We start from the raw sequence: 22917 nt of genomic DNA on the forward strand, positions 1-22917 counted from the left end.
CCTCTTTTATGAACTTTTCTATTATGAAACTTATCTCCAACTTGATGTTCGTATATATATCCAGTCAATTGCACACTAATCAAATGACTGGGCTATATGCATTCCTTTGACAGTAGATAATTTATGCTCTTATTTTTAAGGAAAACTAATGAAAAGTTCTCAAAAACTTTAGTTTTAATGAAAATGACAAAATAAATGTGTAAGTAAATAGTACCACAGTGACTTTTTAAGATAAAAATATTATTTTCGTTAAAAGTGAACAGTACGTGAGTGTTCTTTAAGATTCCCTTATTTTTATTGTCACGCCTTTTTTCTTTCATTCACTTATTGCTTCCTAAACCCTTTTTTTCCGCACACGAAGAACTCAACATCACTGCTATGGTGCTTTGGTAATTCATTCAATTTTCACACCTGTGTATATTATATTGTAGCCATGGAAATCATGTATGATTCTTCTTATACTCTTAAAATAATACCAAAGCAGCCCTGAAGATGGTTATTAGACTATATCTTTTAACTACCAAATTCGGTGAAAGTCTAAACCAGAGCAGATCATTAAGATGAGGGACAAGGAAAAAAACGAGAATGAAACATAATTAAATGTAAATAACTATAGATGAGAGACTCAACAGATGACGCTGATTCGTGGCACAAGTAATAAATTGATATAAATTAATGAACGCGTGACTCAACAGATGATACTGATTATCATATTGATGTGAGCCCACCCATTTAGACATTGATATAAATTAACAGTCATTTTCAACGGTCCAACAGGGGCTAATGTCATATTCCATTCCAAACCCACGCACAAACTTTATTTGTATAACTTGACATTGATATAAATAATACATTGATTTGATTTTGAGGTGATGCTAAAGTTGAAGAAAATTAGCTGGAATGTGACAATGTAATGACACTTTGAGCATTTTTTGACATGAACAAAAGCATGAAGGTATGCTATTGGCTGCCCATTAATTTATGACCAACTAAAAAATTGTGACATCCAATTCTACAAGTCAAATGACTAAAGGTTCAATGCATATCTGCATATGGTGAGAGTCTTCGTCAATCTGATAGTGAGTGACGGGCATGGCACATTTTGTATATAACTATACGAATTTGGCTACAATATTTATAACATATTCAATATAATTACTATCTCAATGATTATATGACGGGAATTGCACATTAAAGGAAGGGACTCTTGTACTGAGCTAGAATAAGAGAGACTACCTACTTCAAGTTCAAGATAGACTACCTTGAACTTGAAGTAGGTAGTCTCTCTTATATTTGATATTTGATAGTCTATCCTGGAATACTAAGTCTAGAATAGCTTTAACTGGCCACTACAAAGAAATTTCCATAGATTGAAACTTATTCTAGACTTAGTATTCCCGGATAGACCTTATAAAAGAAAATGAGTAATAAAGGCAAATATCTAACAATTTCATGGGCGGCACATCCTAACTATATAAAAATTTCCTAGTTTATATCTATATCGTATTTAATACATATCATATGTATATATGCTTTGCATAATATCTTTAACTTCATCATCTATGGACGTCAAAAGATGAGTTTTTTCCTGTATGGCAAGCAAGCAAAATAAGAAAAAAAAAGTGTTCTACCTACGTACGTATGTATTCCACATGCATGCATGTTTACATATTTAAAGATAAACAATGGTAGTTGAGTTGAGTTATATTCAAACACTACAGGTGTTCAGTGATTGGAAATGAATTTCAGACCCGTATTTCACATAAGAATGTCCTAATTTTAATTCCTAGCGCAGGTGAATCACACGATGATAACCAGAGAATGTTGAAATGCCTCTTTGAGTCTTCCCAACCCCCAGAAGCTAGATGGACTGCAGTTGCGAAGCCACCAGCTAGTTCTTAATTTAAAAAAAAAAAAAATTTGTTGAGTTGTATTCCACTTAATTGCATGCACATTAATTTCCATATTTCTCAGAATCTCTTGCAATTTTGATCAAATGTTTATGTGAACACGGAAAATTCCTGAAACGAAAGAGACAAGAACAACGCGCACAAACAAATATATTTGTATTTGATGATTTTGGGTTACAATCTCTCTCTAATTTGATCCTCTGATTCGATCTCCGTAAGGTGTTGATTTGTGGGATGTGCGATTGATCCAAGGGCCGTCGAGGCTTGATCTTGGATGAACGAGGATGAACGGATCTTCAAGGGCTTTTGGGCTTGATCTTGAAGAATGGTGATTGACGGATCTTCAAGGGCTTTTGGGCCTGATCTTGAAGAACAGAGATGAATGGATTTCCGAGGGCTTTTGGGCTTGAACTCGAAGAATAGTGACGAACGGATCTTCGAGAGCTTTTGGGTTTGAACGGATCTTCGAGGGCTTTTGGGCTTGATCTCGAAGAACAGTGATGAACGATGAACGCTTTCTTCAAGGGCCGTCGAGGCTTGGGCTTGATGAACAGCGGATGAGCGGATTCGATGATGTTGTCGATCCAAAGGGGCCGTTGGGGCTTGATCCTTGAGGATGAACAGTTGATGAACGATGAACGCTTTCTTCAAGGGGTCGTTGAGGCTTGGGCTTGAAGGTGGATGATTGTTGATCCAAGGGCCGTCGGGCTTGATCTTTGGAAGAACGATGAACGAAGAACGCTTTCTTGATTCTTCGGGAACCTGGATGCTTGAGAGCTTCGGAGTTTCAGAGCTTCAGAGCTTCAAGAGTTTTTGCCTAATGATTTTGGTTCCCCTTAAATGAATGAAATGGGCTTGTATTTATAGAATTTTCCAAGGCCTAATTTTGAATATAATATCCCAGATGAAATAAGTCGTTTCTGCCAGGTGTTGACACGTGTCCTATTTGATGACTTTTCCAACTCATTTCAATTTTCGTTGAGTCACACGCTACGTGTAAAATTTATGTAATACATGAGCGTTGACACTTTGATTTATCGGTCAACATTTATTTACCGAAATTTCGACGTCTACAAATGCCCCCACTTCAAGGCACGTCGTATACATGTGCTTGTCACGTGTAGGAGATGCGTTTTGAAGTCCCTTACTGTAGATGTCGATCCAAGGGCCGTCGAGGCTTGAATCTTGAATTGGGCTGGAGATTTCTTCAATGGCCGTTGAGGCTTGATCTTGAATTGGGCTTGAGATTTCTTCAAGGGCCGTTGAGGCTTGTTCTTGAACTTTTGTTTGAAATTTCTTCAAGGGCCTTCGAGACTTGATCTTGAAGGTTGAAATTGGACCACAAGGAGCTTCATGTGGTAGATGATCTTTGGCTTTGGTAGTGGGTGAATCGGCACATACTTTTGTTGTGCTTGTTGACTTTCCACAGCTTTGATCTTGAACTGGGTTGGAGGATTTTCTGGATTCCTCCAATTGTTGATTTTCCACAGCTTATTCTTGAACTAGGTTTTGATTCAAGGGTGGTAGACACTTAATCTTGAATCGGACTTGTGATTTCTTCCAGGGCCGTCGAGGCTTGATTTTGAATTTGGCTGGAAGCTTCTTCAAGGGCCGTTGAGGCTTGATTCTTGAAGGCTGACTCGAACACACGGCAAGCAGGCACGAGGTGAAGGTGACGACTTGTTGCTTTGTTCAATCTTTCTAATTCACACCTGAGTAGTTTGGTCAACGGTATGATCTTCGAGATTGATGGGCTCATCTTCCTATTGGTGACTTGGTCTTTAAGGATTTGATTCAAGGGTGGTGAATCGGCACGTGCAGCCCACAACGCCTAGTAAGTCGACCCAAGAATTTGAGGGTCAAAACGAGTTCACCGTCCTCGGGCAGATGCGGCATCTTCTCGAGTTCTTCATCTCAGATTCTTTCTGCTGAGTTGACTGTGCATGCTGCATTCTTCTCTGCTTGTTTCTTCAGGCAGATATGGCAGCTTCTCGAGTTCTTCAGCTCGGACTCTTTCTGCTGAGTTGACTGTGCAGACTGCATTCTTCTCCGCTTGTTCCTTCTGCACCTTGTCTCCACATGCTGCAAGGTATCATTTTCACTTGCCTTATCTGTTCTCCAGGCAGATGTGGCAGCTTCTTTGGAAGTACAGCAGCAGTGGGAAACGAGTACTCGAGAGAAGTGCTAGGTAGGCAATCAGGGAAGGGTTCCAAGCAGTCGGTTCCTTACCCGAGTTTGAATGGAAGTTCCGGCATATTGTTTTCTTTATCCTTGTCTTTGTAGGTAAGAACAAGGACAAAGGAAAGGACAGGGAGAACGCATGATATGAGATACTCTCGCTTTCTACCCTGGTGATATGAGATACTTTTGCTTTGGAGTCATTGGCTTGCACTGTTTCCTTGCTGCACAGCCTTGTCGTCCTTGCACTGTTTCCTTGCTGCACAGCATCGCCGTCGCACCGTCGCAGCATAGCCTTTGCCATTGCACTGTCCACTGCATCTCCACTGCACCATCCCCATTGCTTCTGCACCGCACACTGTTTTGCATCTTCACTGCGCTGTTTCCTTGCTGCACAGCCTTGTCGTCCTCACTGCACAAAGCATTGCACAAAACTACGCTGCCCTATCTCGCTTGCTGCTGCACCACTGTACCTTTACTGCACCACCACTGCCTTCCTCGCACTGCTGCTGCATCACCTCTGCAAGGGGAGAGACAGATTGACAGCGCTTCCGAAGCTTCTTCGCCACCGTCAACAGCGCCAATCTTCGCTCTCTTAGTTCAGCAAAAGCTTCAGGATCATTTGCGAGTCCAATGACCGAGTCATGAAGATGGAAGGCATGGATCCTGCAGCACCAACCCAAGTCACAACCTCAAGCCGAGTCAGAGACACCAATCTAAGTTACAACCTTCAAGTCCAGTGACTGAACTTGAAGGTGGAAAGCATGGATCCTTGGCAGTTGACGCTCCAGAGGAAGAGGCATTTGGTTTGGCATCAGAGACTGAGCCTCCTGAGCTTCCAGCTGATAGATCAGGGAAAGTGATCATCTTCTCCGCGATTGTTGGGAAGGAGGAAGAGTATAGAGAATTTGGTGTAGGCGGGGTATTCGAGCAGCTCGTGGACGCTGGTGGCGGGATCAATGGCGGAGATCAAGGAGGGCGATGCGGCTCTGGCGGTCGCCTGCGGCGAGGAGGAGGTGGGAGGTAGAGGCTCAACTCTTGTAGTGCCGTGAGGTGGGAGACCTTCTTGTGGTTGTCAGGGTCTCTGACGGTGGTTCTGACGGCGTATAAATCAAGCCCGCCGGAGCCGTCGAGTGTGAATTCAGCGAGAGTGGCGGGCGGGGTGGCTCCGTTGCCTGAGCACTCCAATTTTCCTGAGCTGCAGTCGGCTGTGAGGCAGGAGAATTTTCCGACAGAGTCGTGGGAGCAGAAGGTTCGGCCCCAGAAGCGGTTGCCGGAATCGGGTTGCGTCGGCGGAGAAGTCAAGTTCGAAGCTCTGGTCGTTAACTAGCAGAGGCTGCATGTTCCTGCTCTGCACCAGAACGACGCCGTCCGCGCCGCAGCTGTTCTGCTCCTGAGCTTCTTCAAGTTTCGGATCCAAAACCCGTAGTCCAGATCCAGATACGGATCCATTTCCTGGAACAAGCACTGCCCCGAGTTCAGATCTGGATTTTCCACCGCCTTGGGGTTCGGGAGCAGCCACGAGGCCGCGTGGATCTTGGAGTTGCAGTTGACGCAGAGGAAGGCGGAGTCGGTGCGGCAGTACGGAGTCGCCGTCGCCGATTGGCAAGAGTCGCAGAGCTTTGATGCCATGACCGAAATCTGCTGAGGTGGTATTGCAGCTATTGACGATGATCAGGAGAGATCGACGGTGACTTTAATGTCGGATCCTGACAGGGAGGAAGATGGCAAGGTCTTTTGGGCTTCTTGCCGGGTTTGGTCTTGGCATCTGGGCCTGTGAAATAAAAGGAGGCCCGGGCTCTTACTCCCTTTCTATTGGTGGAGACGAGGCTTAGGGCCGAGTGAGGATGAGAGCTGAGCTCGTTAGGGAGAAAGAGCTGCGAGAGACTTGGGCTTTGACAGCCGAGCCTGGGTTGATCTGGTTTTGGACACGGGCTGCTTCTGAGGCCCTTTATATATATATATATATATATATATTAATACATAAAACATATGTTTTTTTTTTCTTCTTTTTTTTTTTAAAATACATAAAACATGTATCTTTTTTTTTTTTTTTTTAATTATTTTTTTTACATAATAACATACGTTTCTTTTTTTTTAAATACATAATAACATATGTATTCATTTTTTTTTAAATAAAATTGACTCTATTTAATAAAGCATTTATTTTTTATTTTGATGTGACTGAACTTGTAATTGAATATTCAAGCTACCTACGTACCCTTCCAAAGAAAGAGATCAAGTCAAAACGTAGTTCAAATACATACATATATATATATTTTTTTTTTTGGTATTTTCTTTTTTTTGTGCCGTTTGCAGTTTCAGCTCGTGCAGACAAGGAGCTTTGGGTTGTCGCCTTTTAGGCTCGTGCAGACCAGGAGCTTTGGTGTTGCCTTTTATGCTCGTGCAGACCAGGAGCATTGGTGTTGCCTTTTATGCTCGTGCAGACCAGGAGCATTGTGCCATGCAGTTTAGGCTCGTGCAGGCGAGGAGCCTTGGTTCGTGCAGTTTAGGCTCGTGCGAACAAGGAGCATTGTGTCTTGCAGTTTAGGCTCTTATAGACAAGGAGCTTTGGTTCGTCAAGCGATCTGAGAGAGTCGTTCCTCGCAATCTTCATAGCAAGGAGCCTTGACCGAGTGATTGAAGAAGTCTTCAGGAAAGAAATCACGCATCGTGATGGGGATGGACGATCTATGTGTCGAAATTTCCTCATTTTCAACATGTTCACGTTGCTTTGAAGGTTGACAAGAGCTGCTTTGCCCCCTTTCCGATTGGCGGACTTGTGGAGGAGACGTATGCTTCTTGTGCAATTTCTTAGGAGTGACTTGAGTCCATCCTTCAATTTTGCTTGTCTTGGACGATGCCCCCAGCGGTTGAGGTGAAAACTTTGAGTCGGAAGAGCCAGAAGTGAAGGTGGTATAGTTTGACTTCGCCACTTCGTCCAGATCTAGCTCGATGATTCCTTTATGAGCCAGCTTCATGATGAGATCTTTCAGCACGAAACATTTTTCTGTCGGATGACTGATGAAGCGGTGGAATTTACAGTATCTTGGACTATCGGTACGATTCATCTCTTCCGGCCGTCTGCACTCAGGCAAACTGATCACCTTCTTGTCCAACAGGTCATCCAGCATGGCAACTACATCAGAGTCGGGGAATGGATAAATCTTCTCCTCAAGCTCCTTCAAAGTGCGTCTACGCATCTCTTGATCACGAAAAGCTTCGGTTTGAATCGCCTTGCCTCGTGTGGATATTTTGACGGGAGTTGTGTTAACCATCATCGCTTCCTTGGTGGGTTTCCATGCAGCATTTTCCCCCTTTGTCCCAAGAACTTTGTCGTTCTTGTAGTCGGCGATCGGTTCTTTCTTCCCATGATGGGCGATGCTCAACTTCATGTCATGGGCGCGGGTGGCTAGCTCTTCGAAGGTCCGTGGTTTAATGCCTTGAAGGATGTATTGCAAACCCCATTGCATGCCTTGGATGCACATCTCGATTGAAGAGGTTTCCGAGAGCCTGTCTTTGCAGTCGAGGCTTAGAGTGCGCCATCTGTTGATGTAGTCAATGACTGGCTCGTCCTTCCACTGCTTTGTGCTCGTTAGCTCTAGCATGCTCACAGTGCGGCGGATGCTGTAGAAGCGGTTGAGGAATTCCCGCTCTAATTGCTCCCAGCTGTTGATGGACTCGGGCTCTAGGTCCGTGTACCACTCAAAGGCATTTCCTTTCAGCGAGCGCACAAACTGCTTGGCGAGGTAGTCTCCCTCTGTCCCCGCGTTGTTGCAAGTTTCGACGAAATGTGCAACGTGCTGCTTTGGGTTTCCTTTTCCATCAAACTGCATGAACTTTGGTGGTTGATAACCCCTTGGCATCCTTAGGGCGTCGATCTTCTTTGAATACGGCTTTGAGTACAACCCGGAGGTATTTGAGCTCCCTTCGTACTGTGCCTTGATGGTGTTGGTGATCATCTCTTGCAGCTGCTGGATAGAAAGAGATCCCATGAGTGCCGCTGCTCGGTCTGGCTCCGGCTTCGCATCGTTTTTCTCCACCTGAGGCTCATCTTCTTCATCATCTCTTCTTTTTAGTGGATCATTCTCTGGGTCGGGTTTATCGCCGTCCTGCGCCTCTAGTCGATTGACGAGTGCTGCAATTTGCAAGTCTTTTTCTTCCACAGTTCGGGTTAGCCTTGCGATTGCTTCATTCATTTGAGCCAGTTGTTCTTCAACGGAGGTAACGCCGATAGTCATGACTTGTGCGACCAATAGACGTGACTTTCCTTTAGACATCCAGGATGCTGATGAAGAACGTCGTTGGCTGCTTTGGGATGTCATCTTGTGTGCCCCAACATCGTGCTTCGGTGCCCCCAGTGAGGTCAGGTTGATGACATACTCACACCTTGGATGCTCTCCTTGCTCTTTTAGCGGCACCAATTTTGAAGTGGCATGTTGAGGAGCGGTTGTGGCGCCAATGGATTGTCCGTTTGCGGCAGAAGTGCTTAGGATCCTTCCTTCAGTGGTTGCGAGAATGGCTTGTCCCTTGCTTGATGCCATTGACTTTGAGGTGTGCTTGGATTCCTTGAACGGAGAAAGAGATGAGAGGTAGAGATTGTCCCACTGGGCGTGCCAATTTGTGAACACGGAAAATTCCTGAAACGAAAGAGACAAGAACAACGCGCACAAACAAATATATTTGTATTTGATGATTTTGGGTTACAATCTCTCTCTAATTTGATCCTCTGATTCGATCTCCGTAAGGTGTTGATTTGTGGGATGTGCGATTGATCCAAGGGCCGTCGAGGCTTGATCTTGGATGAACGAGGATGAACGGATCTTCAAGGGCTTTTGGGCTTGATCTTGAAGAATGGTGATTGACGGATCTTCAAGGGCTTTTGGGCCTGATCTTGAAGAACAGAGATGAATGGATTTCCGAGGGCTTTTGGGCTTGAACTCGAAGAATAGTGACGAACGGATCTTCGAGAGCTTTTGGGTTTGAACGGATCTTCGAGGGCTTTTGGGCTTGATCTCGAAGAACAGTGATGAACGATGAACGCTTTCTTCAAGGGCCGTCGAGGCTTGGGCTTGATGAACAGCGGATGAGCGGATTCGATGATGTTGTCGATCCAAAGGGGCCGTTGGGGCTTGATCCTTGAGGATGAACAGTTGATGAACGATGAACGCTTTCTTCAAGGGGTCGTTGAGGCTTGGGCTTGAAGGTGGATGATTGTTGATCCAAGGGCCGTCGGGCTTGATCTTTGGAAGAACGATGAACGAAGAACGCTTTCTTGATTCTTCGGGAACCTGGATGCTTGAGAGCTTCGGAGTTTCAGAGCTTCAGAGCTTCAAGAGTTTTTGCCTAATGATTTTGGTTCCCCTTAAATGAATGAAATGGGCTTGTATTTATAGAATTTTCCAAGGCCTAATTTTGAATATAATATCCCAGATGAAATAAGTCGTTTCTGCCAGGTGTTGACACGTGTCCTATTTGATGACTTTTCCAACTCATTTCAATTTTCGTTGAGTCACACGCTACGTGTAAAATTTATGTAATACATGAGCGTTGACACTTTGATTTATCGGTCAACATTTATTTACCGAAATTTCGACGTCTACAGTTTAAAAATCGAATATTCTTATTTGTCAGACAATAACGTTACTATAGTGAGATATATTGAGATATGTATGAACTTGTCCCGTAAATCAGTCCCCTGTGCAATGTATGTAGAAACCAAGCTTGCTAGCTATTATATAGATCGGTGCTAGTTATAGCTACATAGGATGAGTATTAATTCAATCCTTATCAGAACTAAAATTCCTTGAAAATGATAGGAACTGATGGAATATAATTGATTTATTCATCTTGTGAATTATTAGTCCTGATTTAGTAGCCGACTCCCATACTTTGCTTTATTTTTTTTATTTTATATTTTATTAATGTTGTGTCAAAGATGCAATCACACCACCGGATTCTACCAGAACTTCAAAGTTTAGCAAGTTTGAGCGAGAATAATACTAATATGAGTGAGATTGAAGTCTCGTGTTGTAAACCCCTCCTATTTAAAAAAAAAATTAAAATTAAAATTTGCTGCGTCCTCACACGTTAAAAGGACTTTCTTGTATCTTTGAGTTTGATTCATAAATTAAACCTTGAAATTATCTAGAAGGTAAGAATCCATGAATGTTTAAATGTTGAGCAAACCCTAAACCATTTGGTATACATATGCCAAAAATAATTAAAAGAATTTTTTTTTCTTCTGCATCTAAGTTCGAATTCTCCTTCTCTTAATTTAGATAAACTAGCGCTCACATGAATCTTAACTTAACATGATCCCAATATATTTAACTCATTTCCTCGCCTTCCCCCACCATTTGTGTTGACCCTAATGGAATTTCCAATGTATCAACTTATCGTCAAGCATTGATAATACAAAAATGGATCCATGACCATAACCAAAAAGTTTAATTGGAAGCTTTCCACCACAAACCTTAAGATAAAACTGAATTTTGCAAACTATACCTCCATATCCATTAAGCTCGATAATGATGATATCCCTAATAACCAATATAACCGAAGGCCACATGGCATTATCTAGTTGATCCGATGGTAGTTAAGGTAGAAGGGTAATATTGTAATTAGCCTTTGTGACTATATAAGAAGTAGTAGTGTGTTCAGTTGTAAGAAGATATCATTGTAATCTTTCTGATTTTTCATATATACAATCTCTCTTTCTCTTTCTCTCTCTCTCTCTGTCTTCTTCCATCTCCTTAGTTCAGTCATCCATTGTTGTTCATGTTAATATGGTATCATCGCCGGCATTGGCTCGTCGCCATTCTTGATTCTGGTGAAAACTTCTGCTGGTTTGGGTGCTGTTTTGAAGATTAGGTGTTCGGAGATTGGGGGCTCGAAGAATGGGCGTTTGGTAATCTGGATTGACGTTCTTGAAAATCTAGAGCGAATCAGGTGCTTTTGTTTCTTTCTTGGAGCTGTGGTATTTGGGGTTTTGGTTTAATTTGTTGAAATTTAATTGAAGCGAATATTTGGGGGTTTTGGTAGAATAGTGATGTGTTGATTTATGCAATTATCATTTTTTTTTGTATTGGTTCTTGGAGTATCATTCTCTAACACTTCTCGGTTTAACGAAGAAAGTGTCATTCTTTCTATGAATCTTGGAGTTTCAGTCTCCTGTGCTGTGTTTTGGAGTGTCAATCTCCTGATTTAGTGTCTGTATTATTCATTCTATGAATCTTGGAGTTTCAGTCTCCTGTGCTGTGTTTTGGAGTGTCAATCTCCTGATTTAGTGTCTCTAGTCGAAGTGTGTGATTTGTGTTGTGCTTTGGAGTGTCAATCTCCTTATTTGAGCGTGGTTCTGTGAATCTTGGAAGTCTCTTGTGTAATCGTGGAGTGTCAGTCTCCTTGTTTGGTAATTTTTTCATTCAGCGTTCTGATTGATTGAATCTTTTTCAATGGCGTCTTCTTCATTCAAGATTGAGAATTTGTTGGGTATGTTGACTATAAAACTTAGAGATGATAATTTTGCCAAATGGGCCTTTCAGTTTCAGTCGGTTCTTAAAGGGTACAAATTATTTGGTCATTTTGATGGCACGATTGGTTGCCCATCAAAGTATGCAGTTAGTTCAGAGACTGGTATTACAAGGGAGATTACCACAGAGTTTCTTGATTGGGAGTCTAATGATATGGCTCTTATTAGTCTGCTGTTGGCTACACTAACAGATGAGGCAATGGAATATGTCTTGGGGTGCAGGACTGCCTTTGAAGCATGGTCAAATCTTGTTGAACGGTATGCTTCTGTTTCGAAGTCTAGGGTTAATCATTTGAAAACTGAGTTGCATACGATTCAGAAGGGGGCAGATAGTATTGATAAATACTTGTTGCGTTTGAAGAATATAAGAGATCAGTTAATGGCTGCAGGAGAGACAGTTTCTGATAATGATATTATCGTTGCTGGGTTGGCAGGTTTACCTAAGGAATATGGTGTTATTCGCACTATTATCTTGGCACGGGAATCTTCCATTACCTTACGGGAATTTCGTGCACAATTACTTGCAACTGAAAAGGAGATTGAAGGAGAAATGAATCTGCTATCTCAGAACATGGTTGCTATGTATGTTCAGGGTTCTCATTCTGGTCAGACTACTAATTTGGGATCTGTCATGCATGGAAGTGGATCTTCGAGTGGTGCATCTTCATCCAATTCTTAACATCATGCTCATATACCTGCTACTACAGGTGGCACGATTAGTCAGCAACCACAGAGTGCATTTACTAATGCTTATCACCATGGTGTGGAGTCTCAGATGTTTGGATCTAATACGCTTCCTCCAGGGCATCATGATCAATCATATGGATATGGTCTTGTAGCTCAATCTAATTATGGTCAGCAGCAAGGGTTCAGAACTCAGAACTATAATGGGGGTAACCGGTCTGGCAATGGCAATGGTGGTCAATACAGGAATAATAGCAACAACTATAGAACTAGTAACAATGTCAGAGGCCGAGGGTTTCATAGTGGTAATGGTCATTATTCATCCGGGTCAAGACAAGTTCAGAATGTTACTGGATCATGGTCAAGCAATAAAGAAGCTAGGCCAAATGTTGTTATTGAGTGTCAAATTTGCAATAAACGAGGGCATACTGCAGTGAACTGTTTTCACAGAAATACGGGCAATATAACAGCTGGTTTTATTGTGGAGTGTCAAATATGTGGCAAAAGAGGACATTCTGCTCTTGACTGTTTCCATAGAGCCAATTACACTTATCAAGGACATCCACCTCCATCTTCCCTATCTGCCATGAATGCACAGTAAACATCTCAGGTCATTCCTCCGGATTCGTGGATTGTGGACTCGAGTGCGTCACACCACATGACTGCCGATATAAATGCATTAAATCAAGTGGCTTCTTATCAAGGTTCTGATAATATAACCATTGGTAATGGTTCAAGTTTACCAATTACACATATTGGCTCCACTGCTATTCATATTGCTGATCGTTCTCTTGTTCTCAGTAAAGTTCTTCATGTTCCAAATATTGCCAGAAATCTTTTTTCAGTGAAACAATTATGTGCAGATAATAATAGTTGGTTTATATGTGATGAGTGTGAATTTTTTGTGCAGGACAAGAAGACAAGGGAGGTGGTGTATCACGGAAGGAGTAAACCAAAAGAGTTGTTTTAGATTCCGGTGGTTAAAGTTTCTGGAAGGCTAGAATCTGTTACAAGAGATCCAGTGGCTTACTTAGGGAAAATGGTGAAATCAGATATTTGGCATCAACGATTAGGACATCCAGCACATGATACAATGGCAGCAATGTTAAGATAGTCTAAAGTTGTACACAAGATAGATAATACATGTACTACTTGTACTTCTTGTATTCAAGGAAAAATGTCTAGAGTACCTTTTCCGGTTAGAAATAACAGATGTGTGGTTCCTTTTGAGAAAGTTCATACTGATGTTTGGGGTCCAAATCCTGTAAAGTCCGTGGAAGGTTTTAGATACTATGTACTTTTTGTTGATGAATATACAAGATTTACTTGGATATTTCCCATGTGCAACAAATCTGATGTATTTGCAATTTTTGTCAAGTTTTATACTTTTATTTGCACCCAGTTTGGAATGACAATTAAGGGTTGCAAACAGATGGTGGAGGTGAATATACTAGCAAAAGGTTTACATCTTCTTGGCTAAAAAAGACATTATGCAGTTTATTTCCTGTCCTTACACTCCTCAACAGAATGGGATTTTTGAGAGGAAACATAGGCATGTGGTGGATACTGCTCTCACTTTAATAAGTGCTTCTGGTTTAAGTAGTGAGTTTTGGTACTTTGCTTGTGCACATGCAGTATTTCTGATTAATAAAATGCCTTGTAAGACTTTGTCCTTTAGTTCTCCTTATCTGCTGTTATACAACAAGTTGCCTGATTTGCAGTCTTTGAGAATATTTGGATTTGCTGTATTTCCTTGGATAAGACCTTACAACAGTCATATATTGCAGTTTAAATCCAAAATGTGTATTTTCTTAGGCTATGCAATGGGGTATAAGGGCATTATCTGTTATGATCAACAATCTAAGAAGTGTATTATATCAAGGCATGTCATTTTTTAAGAATCCATTTTTCCTGCAAAGTTAAAGTCCTCTCCCAGTGGTGATATTTCTGGTAAGTCAACTGGTAACACTAATACTGTGATTCTGCCATTTCCTATTCCCCTAAGTGCTACAAGGAATCATTCGGAGCATGGTCAGTCACCAGTTATTCATCCCGTTGGGACATCAGGATTTGTCAGTACTTCTTCACAGCTTCAAAGTCATGCATCTTCATCAGCATCAACACCTGGTAATTCCAACTCTTCAGCTAGTGATACACCATATCAATCTCCTTTGCTTCTTGTCCTCGATCCCACTCAACTACAGGTAATACTTCCTCTTTTTGACAGCTCATCTCATACTGGTTCACCTGTCTTACCTGTCCAACACCCACCACATCATAGGATTCAAACTAGATTACAAACAGGAGCTATCTCAAGAAAGAATTATGCTGCTTATTTTACAGAGTTACCTGAGTTAAGTTCATTACAAATTATGGACTCAGGTTATGATAATTCTGGTTTTGGTCCAACTACTGGTGCATGCTTTGCTGGTTTTTCGTTCTTAGCAGATATATCTGAAATTGAAGAACCTAAGACTTTTAGGGTTGCATCTTGTAAATCTGAGTGGCAAAAAGCTATGCAAGAAGAGTATGATGCTTTAAAGGCTCAAGGTACTTGGATTCTAGTTCCTACTCCATCCAACAGAACCATTGTAGGCAGTAAATGGGTCTATAAAATCAAGAAAAATCCTGATGGGCCAATATCAAGGTATAAAACTAGGTTAGTTGCTTAGGGTTACACTCAAGAACAAGGGCTGGATTACTCAGAAACATTCAGTCCAGTGGTAAGACACACCACTGTAAGACTTATTCTTGTCTTAGCTGCCCAATATGGCTGGAATATGCACAACTAGACATTAAAAATGCCTTTTTGCATGGTGATCTCGAGGAAGAGGTTTATATGCAGCAACCTCAAGGCTTTGTGGATACTTCTTCTCCAAATCATGTGTGTAAACTCATTAAGTCGTTCTATGGCTTAAAGCAAGCCCCGAGAGCCTGGAACTCAAAGTTTACGAGCTATCTTCCATCTCTTGGTTTCAAAACTTCTCTTTCGGATACAAGTTTATTTGTTAAAGTCGATGAAGGCGATATTATTCTTCTACTACTCTATGTAGACGACATCATACTCACTGGCTCTAATTCTACAAAAATTCAAGCAGTAATCACTAATCTTGCAGAAGTGTTTGATCTCAAGGATATGGGCAGATTATCATTTTTCTTGGGCTTGCATATTCAGTATAAGGATGATGAGTCATTGTTTATAAGTCAATCTAAATATGCTAAGGATTTACTGAAGAAGGCGGCCATGGAGACATGTAAGCCCACATCCACACCGTCAAAACCACATGCTCAACTACTTGAACAAGAAGGCACTGCTTTCTCTGATCCAAGTCATTATCGAAGTCTAGTAGGGGCTCTTCAGTATTTGACCTTTACTCGGCTAGATCTTGCTCATGCTGTTAACATGGTCTGTGAGTTTATGACTTCCCCAACGGATCTTCACATGCACCTTGTCAAAAGAATCTTGAGATACCTGAAAGGAACACTTGACTATGGTCTGCACTACAAAAAGAGCTTGGATTTCAATCTACTTGCCTATTCCGATTCAGATTGGGCAGCAGACATAAATACCCGAAGGTCTATATCTGGATTTGTGATTTACTTAGGAGATAACCCAATCTCATGGCAATCTATGAAGCAGTCAACAGTTTCTCGTAGTTCCACCGAGGCTGAATACAAAGCTCTAGCACATTCTGCAGCAGATTTGTTTTGGATTCGGGCTTTCCTCAAAGATATGCATCAGCGAATTTTGGTCCCTCCATTACTTTACTGTGATAACCTTAGTGCCTTAGCTTTAAGCTCCAATCCTGTTTTTCATTCCAAGATCAAACATCTTGATACCGATTATCACTTTGTTCGAGAAAAAGTGCAACGAGGTGATTTGATTGTCAATTATATACCTACTACAGATCAGGTGGCAGATGTGTTCACAAAAGGATTGCATAGTCCCGTGTTTGTCAAGCACTGCCGACAGCTTTCACTTGCTGTTTCCGATCAGTTTCCGGCTGGTTGATTCAAACTTCACTGGGCTGTTCAGTTTGAGGGGGGAGTAATAACCAATATAACCGAATGCCACATGGCATTATCTAGTTGATCCGATGGTAGTTAAGGTAGAAGGGTAATATTGTAATTAGTCTTTGTGACTATATAAGAAGTAGTAGTGTGTTCAGTTGTAAGAAGATATCATTGTAATCTTTCTGATTTTTCATATATACAATCTCTCTTTCTCTTTCTCTCTCTCTGTCTTCTTCCATCTCCTTAGTTCAGTCATCCATTGTTGTTCATGTTAATAATCCCAAGTTTGTAGAAACCCTTAGCTAAGTAGTTTTTAAAAATAAGTATTAATCCTTACCTACAAAAGTTAACATCTGCAAGAACTTCTAGTTTAAAATTCAAATAGTTGAAAACGAAATAGTTATCAAAGTATGTGTGATTACTATGCTGAGAGAGTCTATAGTGAATGAGACGTCGTTGCTCTAAATCTCTCTCATAATGTTGAACCATGTGAATTTTACGTTACCTAATATAAGTTGCTCAAAATATGGCTGAATATTGCCAAATAAAGGAATATTTTGAGAGTAGATGATCTTAATTATTTGGGTATTGGCTCATCCAAGGCCATGACTCATGAAACTCTCCAGCCTCCTCCCTTCAACTAACCAATTGCAATTGCATCATATGTGACATTGCTCCACAATAATTGCAATTCCATCATATGTCACCATATATGCAATACAACGTCATGCATAAGAAATTAATTTCCCAAAAATTCATAGGTAATATTTCTGATTTCGTAGTATTCTGTTCATTTGATTAGTTTTCATTCCAATTTTGCTAAATCTTTGTTTCCAAAATTTGGTATTTCCTTCTCTATTTTCATTTAAAGCAAAATAGTGCTTCAGGAGACTAGCTCTAGCTCATCTGTAAGGACATATGATTTTCGCATAGCTTCTCACACGTCTCTCTTTATTTTTGACCGTTGGATTGAACAAATCAAACAAAAGCAATGAACAAGAATAACCAAGAGTATAACAAGAAGCTAAAAAAGATGCGTGTTCATTATTTTTCATCTGTATTCATCATTTTTCTGTAAAATGGATATTAGCAAATCCAATCCAATCCAATCCAATCCAATCTAGAGTGACAAGGATCTGAACCAATGGGCCTGATGAATAGCCCATCATGAGAAACCATCACTGAGGTCCGCAATGGTTTTTAATTTTGTTATATTGAAAGGAATCGAACCTCGAATCTATCACAATCCCAACCCAATAACTAAACCTCCCTTGCTACTTGGGCTAACCGCAAAATCTCTTATTTACAAATACTGTTTAATGTAATCAAAGTCCTCCACTTTTCATTTGAGACATTATACAAGACCCAAATTATGAAAAGTTGGTGAGATTACAACTTGAACTTGCCAAACCCAAGGATAATCACAAAGGATGCTCAATTCATTGCACCAGGGTCAGGCTTGTTACCTTCTCCTTACTGGTAAATGATTTCTTCTTTTTAGGTTTCCTTTTGAGGAAGGAGAAAGGTCGGAGAATGAATCTTGAGAAGCGACTTAAGGGGTCCTGGAGACCGTCCATCTCGTAGTGTCCAAATCGCCAATCTCTGTCAGTATACGGCCGCTGTATCGGTTCATCAAGGCCTCCTGTTATCCCAATACCAACAAGGACAAAAATGCCATCCATTAATCAAAAGAATATGATAAAGGAAGACTATTTTGAAGTGCCAATAAGAAAAGTGCAAAAGGTAAGTTAACCTCTGCGTGCACAGGAAAATTTTGAAGGTTCTAAACAACTGCAGTATTATATGGTGTACAAGGGTGCATTTCCAAGTGACCACCACAGAGTTCTGTTAGAACCCAAGGGAGCTTCACTCGTCCAACGACTCAACGGTAGACCTATCTTTTTACAGTAGTTTCATTCACCTACCAATCTAGCCTATAGGTTATCTCATCTGAGGGCTGACCTAGTTGCATGGTGAAACCTGCTCTAATATCAATTGTTAGAACCTATGGAAGATTTTAAATTCAATGAGGACACTCGAATCGTAGAATGTTTATTGATGGATTGTTTGCACAGAACCACCCTCTTGATGGATGACACAAAGAAAAGAAAAAAAAATGTAGAATCGAAGACCTCATGGTTTACCTGCATACATCAAACCATGCTCATTAACTTCCCGATAAAATGGTCGTGTTCTTTTTGCTTTAGCAGCTTGATTGAGGTCATTCCAAGCTTGTGCCCGGTCATCACGTGTAATTTTACCTGTTGTCACCACCTGAAATGAAAACACACGCCAAAACTTTTAGCCAAGAGCACAATTGGGGATGTATTAGGGGGGAAGAAGCAGAACATGGAAAGTCACATGAGCGAGGACAAGAAAAAATATTAACCTTTGTAAATAGATGGTAAGAAGGACGTGGAATCCGGGCAAGATTATTGGCACGTTCAACTGCTACAAGTCCAAACTTGGGACCATATCCATCTGCCCACTCCCAGTTATCAGAAATAGTCCAAAACAGGTAGCCAAGCACAGGGACACCCTATAAATCAAAGTATCAAACCATACGCATTTATAACACCCATGATCACCAAATTAAGGTATTTAATTAAGAAAATAACTGAAAAGTGCAGTGGAGAATCAAACCTTGGTCTTGGCTGCAAAAACAGAAAGCAAATGCTCTAGCAGATATGGCCGACGGATCAAATCTGTCTCATCGGCTACCCCATTTTCAGTAATCATGAAGGGTACATTAAGATGTTTATATTTTTCATGGAACTGAAGAAGCACACGGTACAAGCCATCTGGATATACCCCACGTCCAGATTCACTATACTCATCAGTCTCTACTAGCTTCAGTCCAGCACCACACACCACTTCCTGAAGGGCAGAAGATTAATGCTATAGTGAACTTTGTTGCTCTATATATAGGAGGAGGAGGGTGTCAGTTTAATTAGTTAGAGAGGTGAGGAAACCTGTCCATAGTAGTTTATGCCTATAAAATCCAGCTTGTCAGAAACACTATCCACATATGAGTACATAGTCAGGGAGTTCGCCAGTGAAACAGCAGCAACATCAAAGAGACCATATGGCCGCATAAATGAGACATGGTGTGCCACGCCAACTACTGGTTTTGATGAAGACCTGACAAAGTTAAAACACAAATTTCACTACAGTAATAATTAAACGCAACATATGTTATATTCTTCAAAAAATCTTCTTTCCAGAGCTTGTATGAGGCAGAGAAACCTTTGTTCATGAATATATTCATAGGCCTTTGAGTGTGCAATGGCCATCCAATGCATAGCCTGTTGGAAAACACCAGTAGGTAGAGCAGAAGTGGCCGCCTCCAGCATGTCAGGATGACCACCAGGCCAAGCACCCGCACAATAGGTAAGCATACAGAAGACGTGAGGCTCATTAAATGTTACCCAATAGTCTATCATATCTGAGACACTGTCAACAACAAGCCTGAAAAGCAAAACAACAAATGATTAAAAGACCAAAAGGAAAAGGGAGAGAAAGAAGACTACATGATAAAAGGGTAACCGCTAGCATAATTTAGACAGTCTCACAAGTAATGAAAGTAATCAGAACATCAAAAGAGAACTGGTAACTCTACCACTGAAAGGACGACTCACTTTGTAAAGTCCATGAAATAATCAACCGTTTTTTCCATTTTCCAACCTCCATACTCTCCAGCCCATGGTGGTAATGAGTGATGAAACAGAGTTAACATCACCTTCATTCCATATGAACGGACCCTGCTGATTATCCACTTATATCGCTCCAACGCTGCATAATTGACCTAAAAAGAGGGACATCGTTCATAGAGTTCAGTCAAACTTATAATGATATTCCATTTAAACTGAACAAACACAATGTATTAACCTGAAAATATCATCAAAGCAATATCCACTAACTTGTCAAACATCACATTTTTATGAAAATGTTAGGCATGGATGAACCCCATATGGCAAGTTAAGTCCTGTATCATTCCTGATTTGCCAAATGCTTGGAAACTACATAAACAGTCAGCATCAGACTTACAGTTTCTTTTAGCCCATTGAGTGGTTCTTCTGGCATGATTCGTGACCAATCTATTCCCATTCGGAAGACACTGATTCCAGTATCTTTAGCCAATTTTAGTTCTGTATCAGGATCAGACCAAAACCTTAGCCTCTCTTCTCTGAGATTGATTCAAGAATCCATTTTACCCACAAAACAACACGAGATCATATGAAACTGATTAGTGTCAAATAAGTATGAGAACCAGAAATAAGTATGACAATATGATGTCTTGTTTTGCAATTTACTTAAATTTCAATTGATCAAGTTTAAAAAATGAGGCTTACGGGTGCACAACGTTGTGCCATGCAGCTACATTATGATGGGATTCTTCGTTTGGGACAGGTGTTTCTACTTCTTCTTCTCCTCCGTCTCCTTCAATATACTTCTCATACCCTCTAATCATGGCTTCCATAGCTATCTTAAGAGGCTTCCTTTTCTTATCTGTTTTCCCAGCTTTTCCTGGTAAGGAAACTGGCTGAGATCCTCCATCACCAGTAGCAGAACCCATTATAGCATCTGCTGTTTGCAGGCTCCCCTGTGACTCTGATTGGTCAGAAGGATTTTCTTTTGCAAACTGGAGCCAAGCATCATCTAGCCTGTCCTCAACATGGGCTGGAGCCGTTGCCAACCCGAAGAAAAACTCATCTCCCCCTTCTGCACACCATCACATTACAGAATACTTTTATGATATACTCATTGAAAAATACACAGAGACAAGTGCTTCTGAAATCTGAGAGCTAAAATCTGAAGAGCCTAATCTCGCTTTATTTGCAACCCCACACAAGCAAACACAATACTTTGATGACATAATAACAAATTTGGATTAATATAAAGTACTTGTAGTCCTAACCTTTAGAGATATATTTCAAAGTCAAGTGCAGTAATGCATTTGCAAAGACATAAAGAACGGATTTACATGTAGATGTTTCCCTAACCTGATATATTTCAAATTTCAAGTGCAGCAAGGCATTTGCAAAGACATAAACGTGTCTACAAATACTCTCTTTCACGTCGTCATTTGCAATTGCCTCTTAACGCATTATATATACTCATTTCAAATCCCTCCATCTAATCTTTTGTATTGCATTTCTAATTCAGCCTATTCTAATCCCTTAGTACACGCAAATCCCTCATATAATGTAGCCTAAGTGATCAAACTCGGGCCTCCAGCCCCAATTTTACCCAAAACAACAAAGACCAAACTCATAAATAGGGAAGGTTTAGCAATAAGTTCCACAAATATGCATGAACATGTACATAGAACCAATGTAATTACACAATAAGCTTTGAAATACAAAGACAGATATATAACCTACTGCCATATCACAGAGAAATGATAGCATGTGATTATAAAAGATAAGATTACAAACACAGCTCGAACAGCGAAATCATTGATCAAAGTCATCAATTGGCAGCATATTAATTACACTCAGCTTATGGCCCTCATTAAAACTGAGTTTAATTAACACAAATCCAAGTCATTAAGGATCAAGAACTCGATTAAAGTTCAAAATTATGATTTTCTTCATTTGCTCATTCCTCAATGTCATTACTACCTCACAAAAATCAGAAGCAGAAAATATCAATTGCTACTCCAAACCGCACCAAAATTTAAGCTTCGTCAACTCATCCACATATAAACAAGCAAAGCTTCACGTTTGAGCAGATTATAGAACTAACCAGTAGACCTAGGGTTACTGTTTGAGAAGTTTAGGAAAAATTACAGTACCGTGGAGATTGAAGTCAGCGAGAGTGTCGTCGTCCTCGTCGTCGGAATCGTCGATCGGAGACTGGAACGGGCGGAGATTCTTGTTCCAAAAGCGTGAATAAGAGTAGGCATTGGCGGCGACTGTGAGTGTCACTAGTAGCCCGGCGAGCTTCGTCGCCGTGACGAACAGAGGCACTACCGCCATTTCTGATTGAAATCAACCGCCTAAGCTCGAACTGAGCATTATTAAATTATCCAATTAGTAACTGTGCCGTTTAGATATGAAATGGAAAAGCCTATCGTTAATTTGCACTGGAAACCATAGGAGTCGCCCACGTGGCAACCGACGTTAACTGTGTCGTAACGGAATTTGTGTGGCGGGTGGGAGCTCCTTGTGCAGGAGAAATCTTTAGTTATGACGGGAACACGGATGATACATCACACGTTTTTATGTAAGTAATAAAAAAACTTAATTTTTAAGTTATTAATTTTTTAACACACATAATCTACTATTTATATAATAACACGTATTATACCAGCTCGTGTGACGATCTGAAAAATCCCTCATTGTGCAGAGAGTAGTAGAGTGCACGCCAGTAGGTGACTCTGAATGTCTGTCGCTTGCAATTGCATGGCGGATGCCGCGTGGATGTGTTCTTGGGCCTTTGGTTCTAAATACGAAGGTGAGGGACCAAACTGGCCCAGTTATAAGCTTTGGAAAAGCCCATTAAGGCCCAGCCCATGTTTTCTTAAAGTCTTAAAATTGTATTATCTTACTCGAATTCCATTTATATTCGGCATTTTATTAAGGGAATTTTAATGAA

At 40.9% G+C, this 22917-nt stretch overlaps 1 protein-coding gene across 1 annotated transcript; it reads right to left on the bottom strand.

Annotated features, from left to right (window-relative positions):
• Positions 1-17511: 17511 nt before the first annotated feature.
• Positions 17512-22376, bottom strand: LOC103403507 (beta-glucosidase-like SFR2, chloroplastic). The gene is made up of 10 exons (XM_008342349.4): positions 22115-22376; positions 20670-21039; positions 20365-20503; positions 19956-20122; positions 19564-19785; positions 19290-19458; positions 18961-19194; positions 18707-18856; positions 18462-18591; positions 17512-17959 (listed from the first exon to the last, which is right to left on the bottom strand). The coding sequence occupies exons 1-10, from the start codon at positions 22296-22298 to the stop codon at positions 17757-17759; spliced, it is 1968 nt and encodes a 655-aa protein (XP_008340571.2). The 5' UTR covers positions 22299-22376; the 3' UTR covers positions 17512-17756.
• Positions 22377-22917: the final 541 nt, after the last annotated feature.

This window comes from Malus domestica, chromosome 16 (assembly GCF_042453785.1).
Source record: "Malus domestica chromosome 16, GDT2T_hap1".
Taxonomy (NCBI): Eukaryota; Viridiplantae; Streptophyta; class Magnoliopsida; order Rosales; family Rosaceae; genus Malus; species Malus domestica.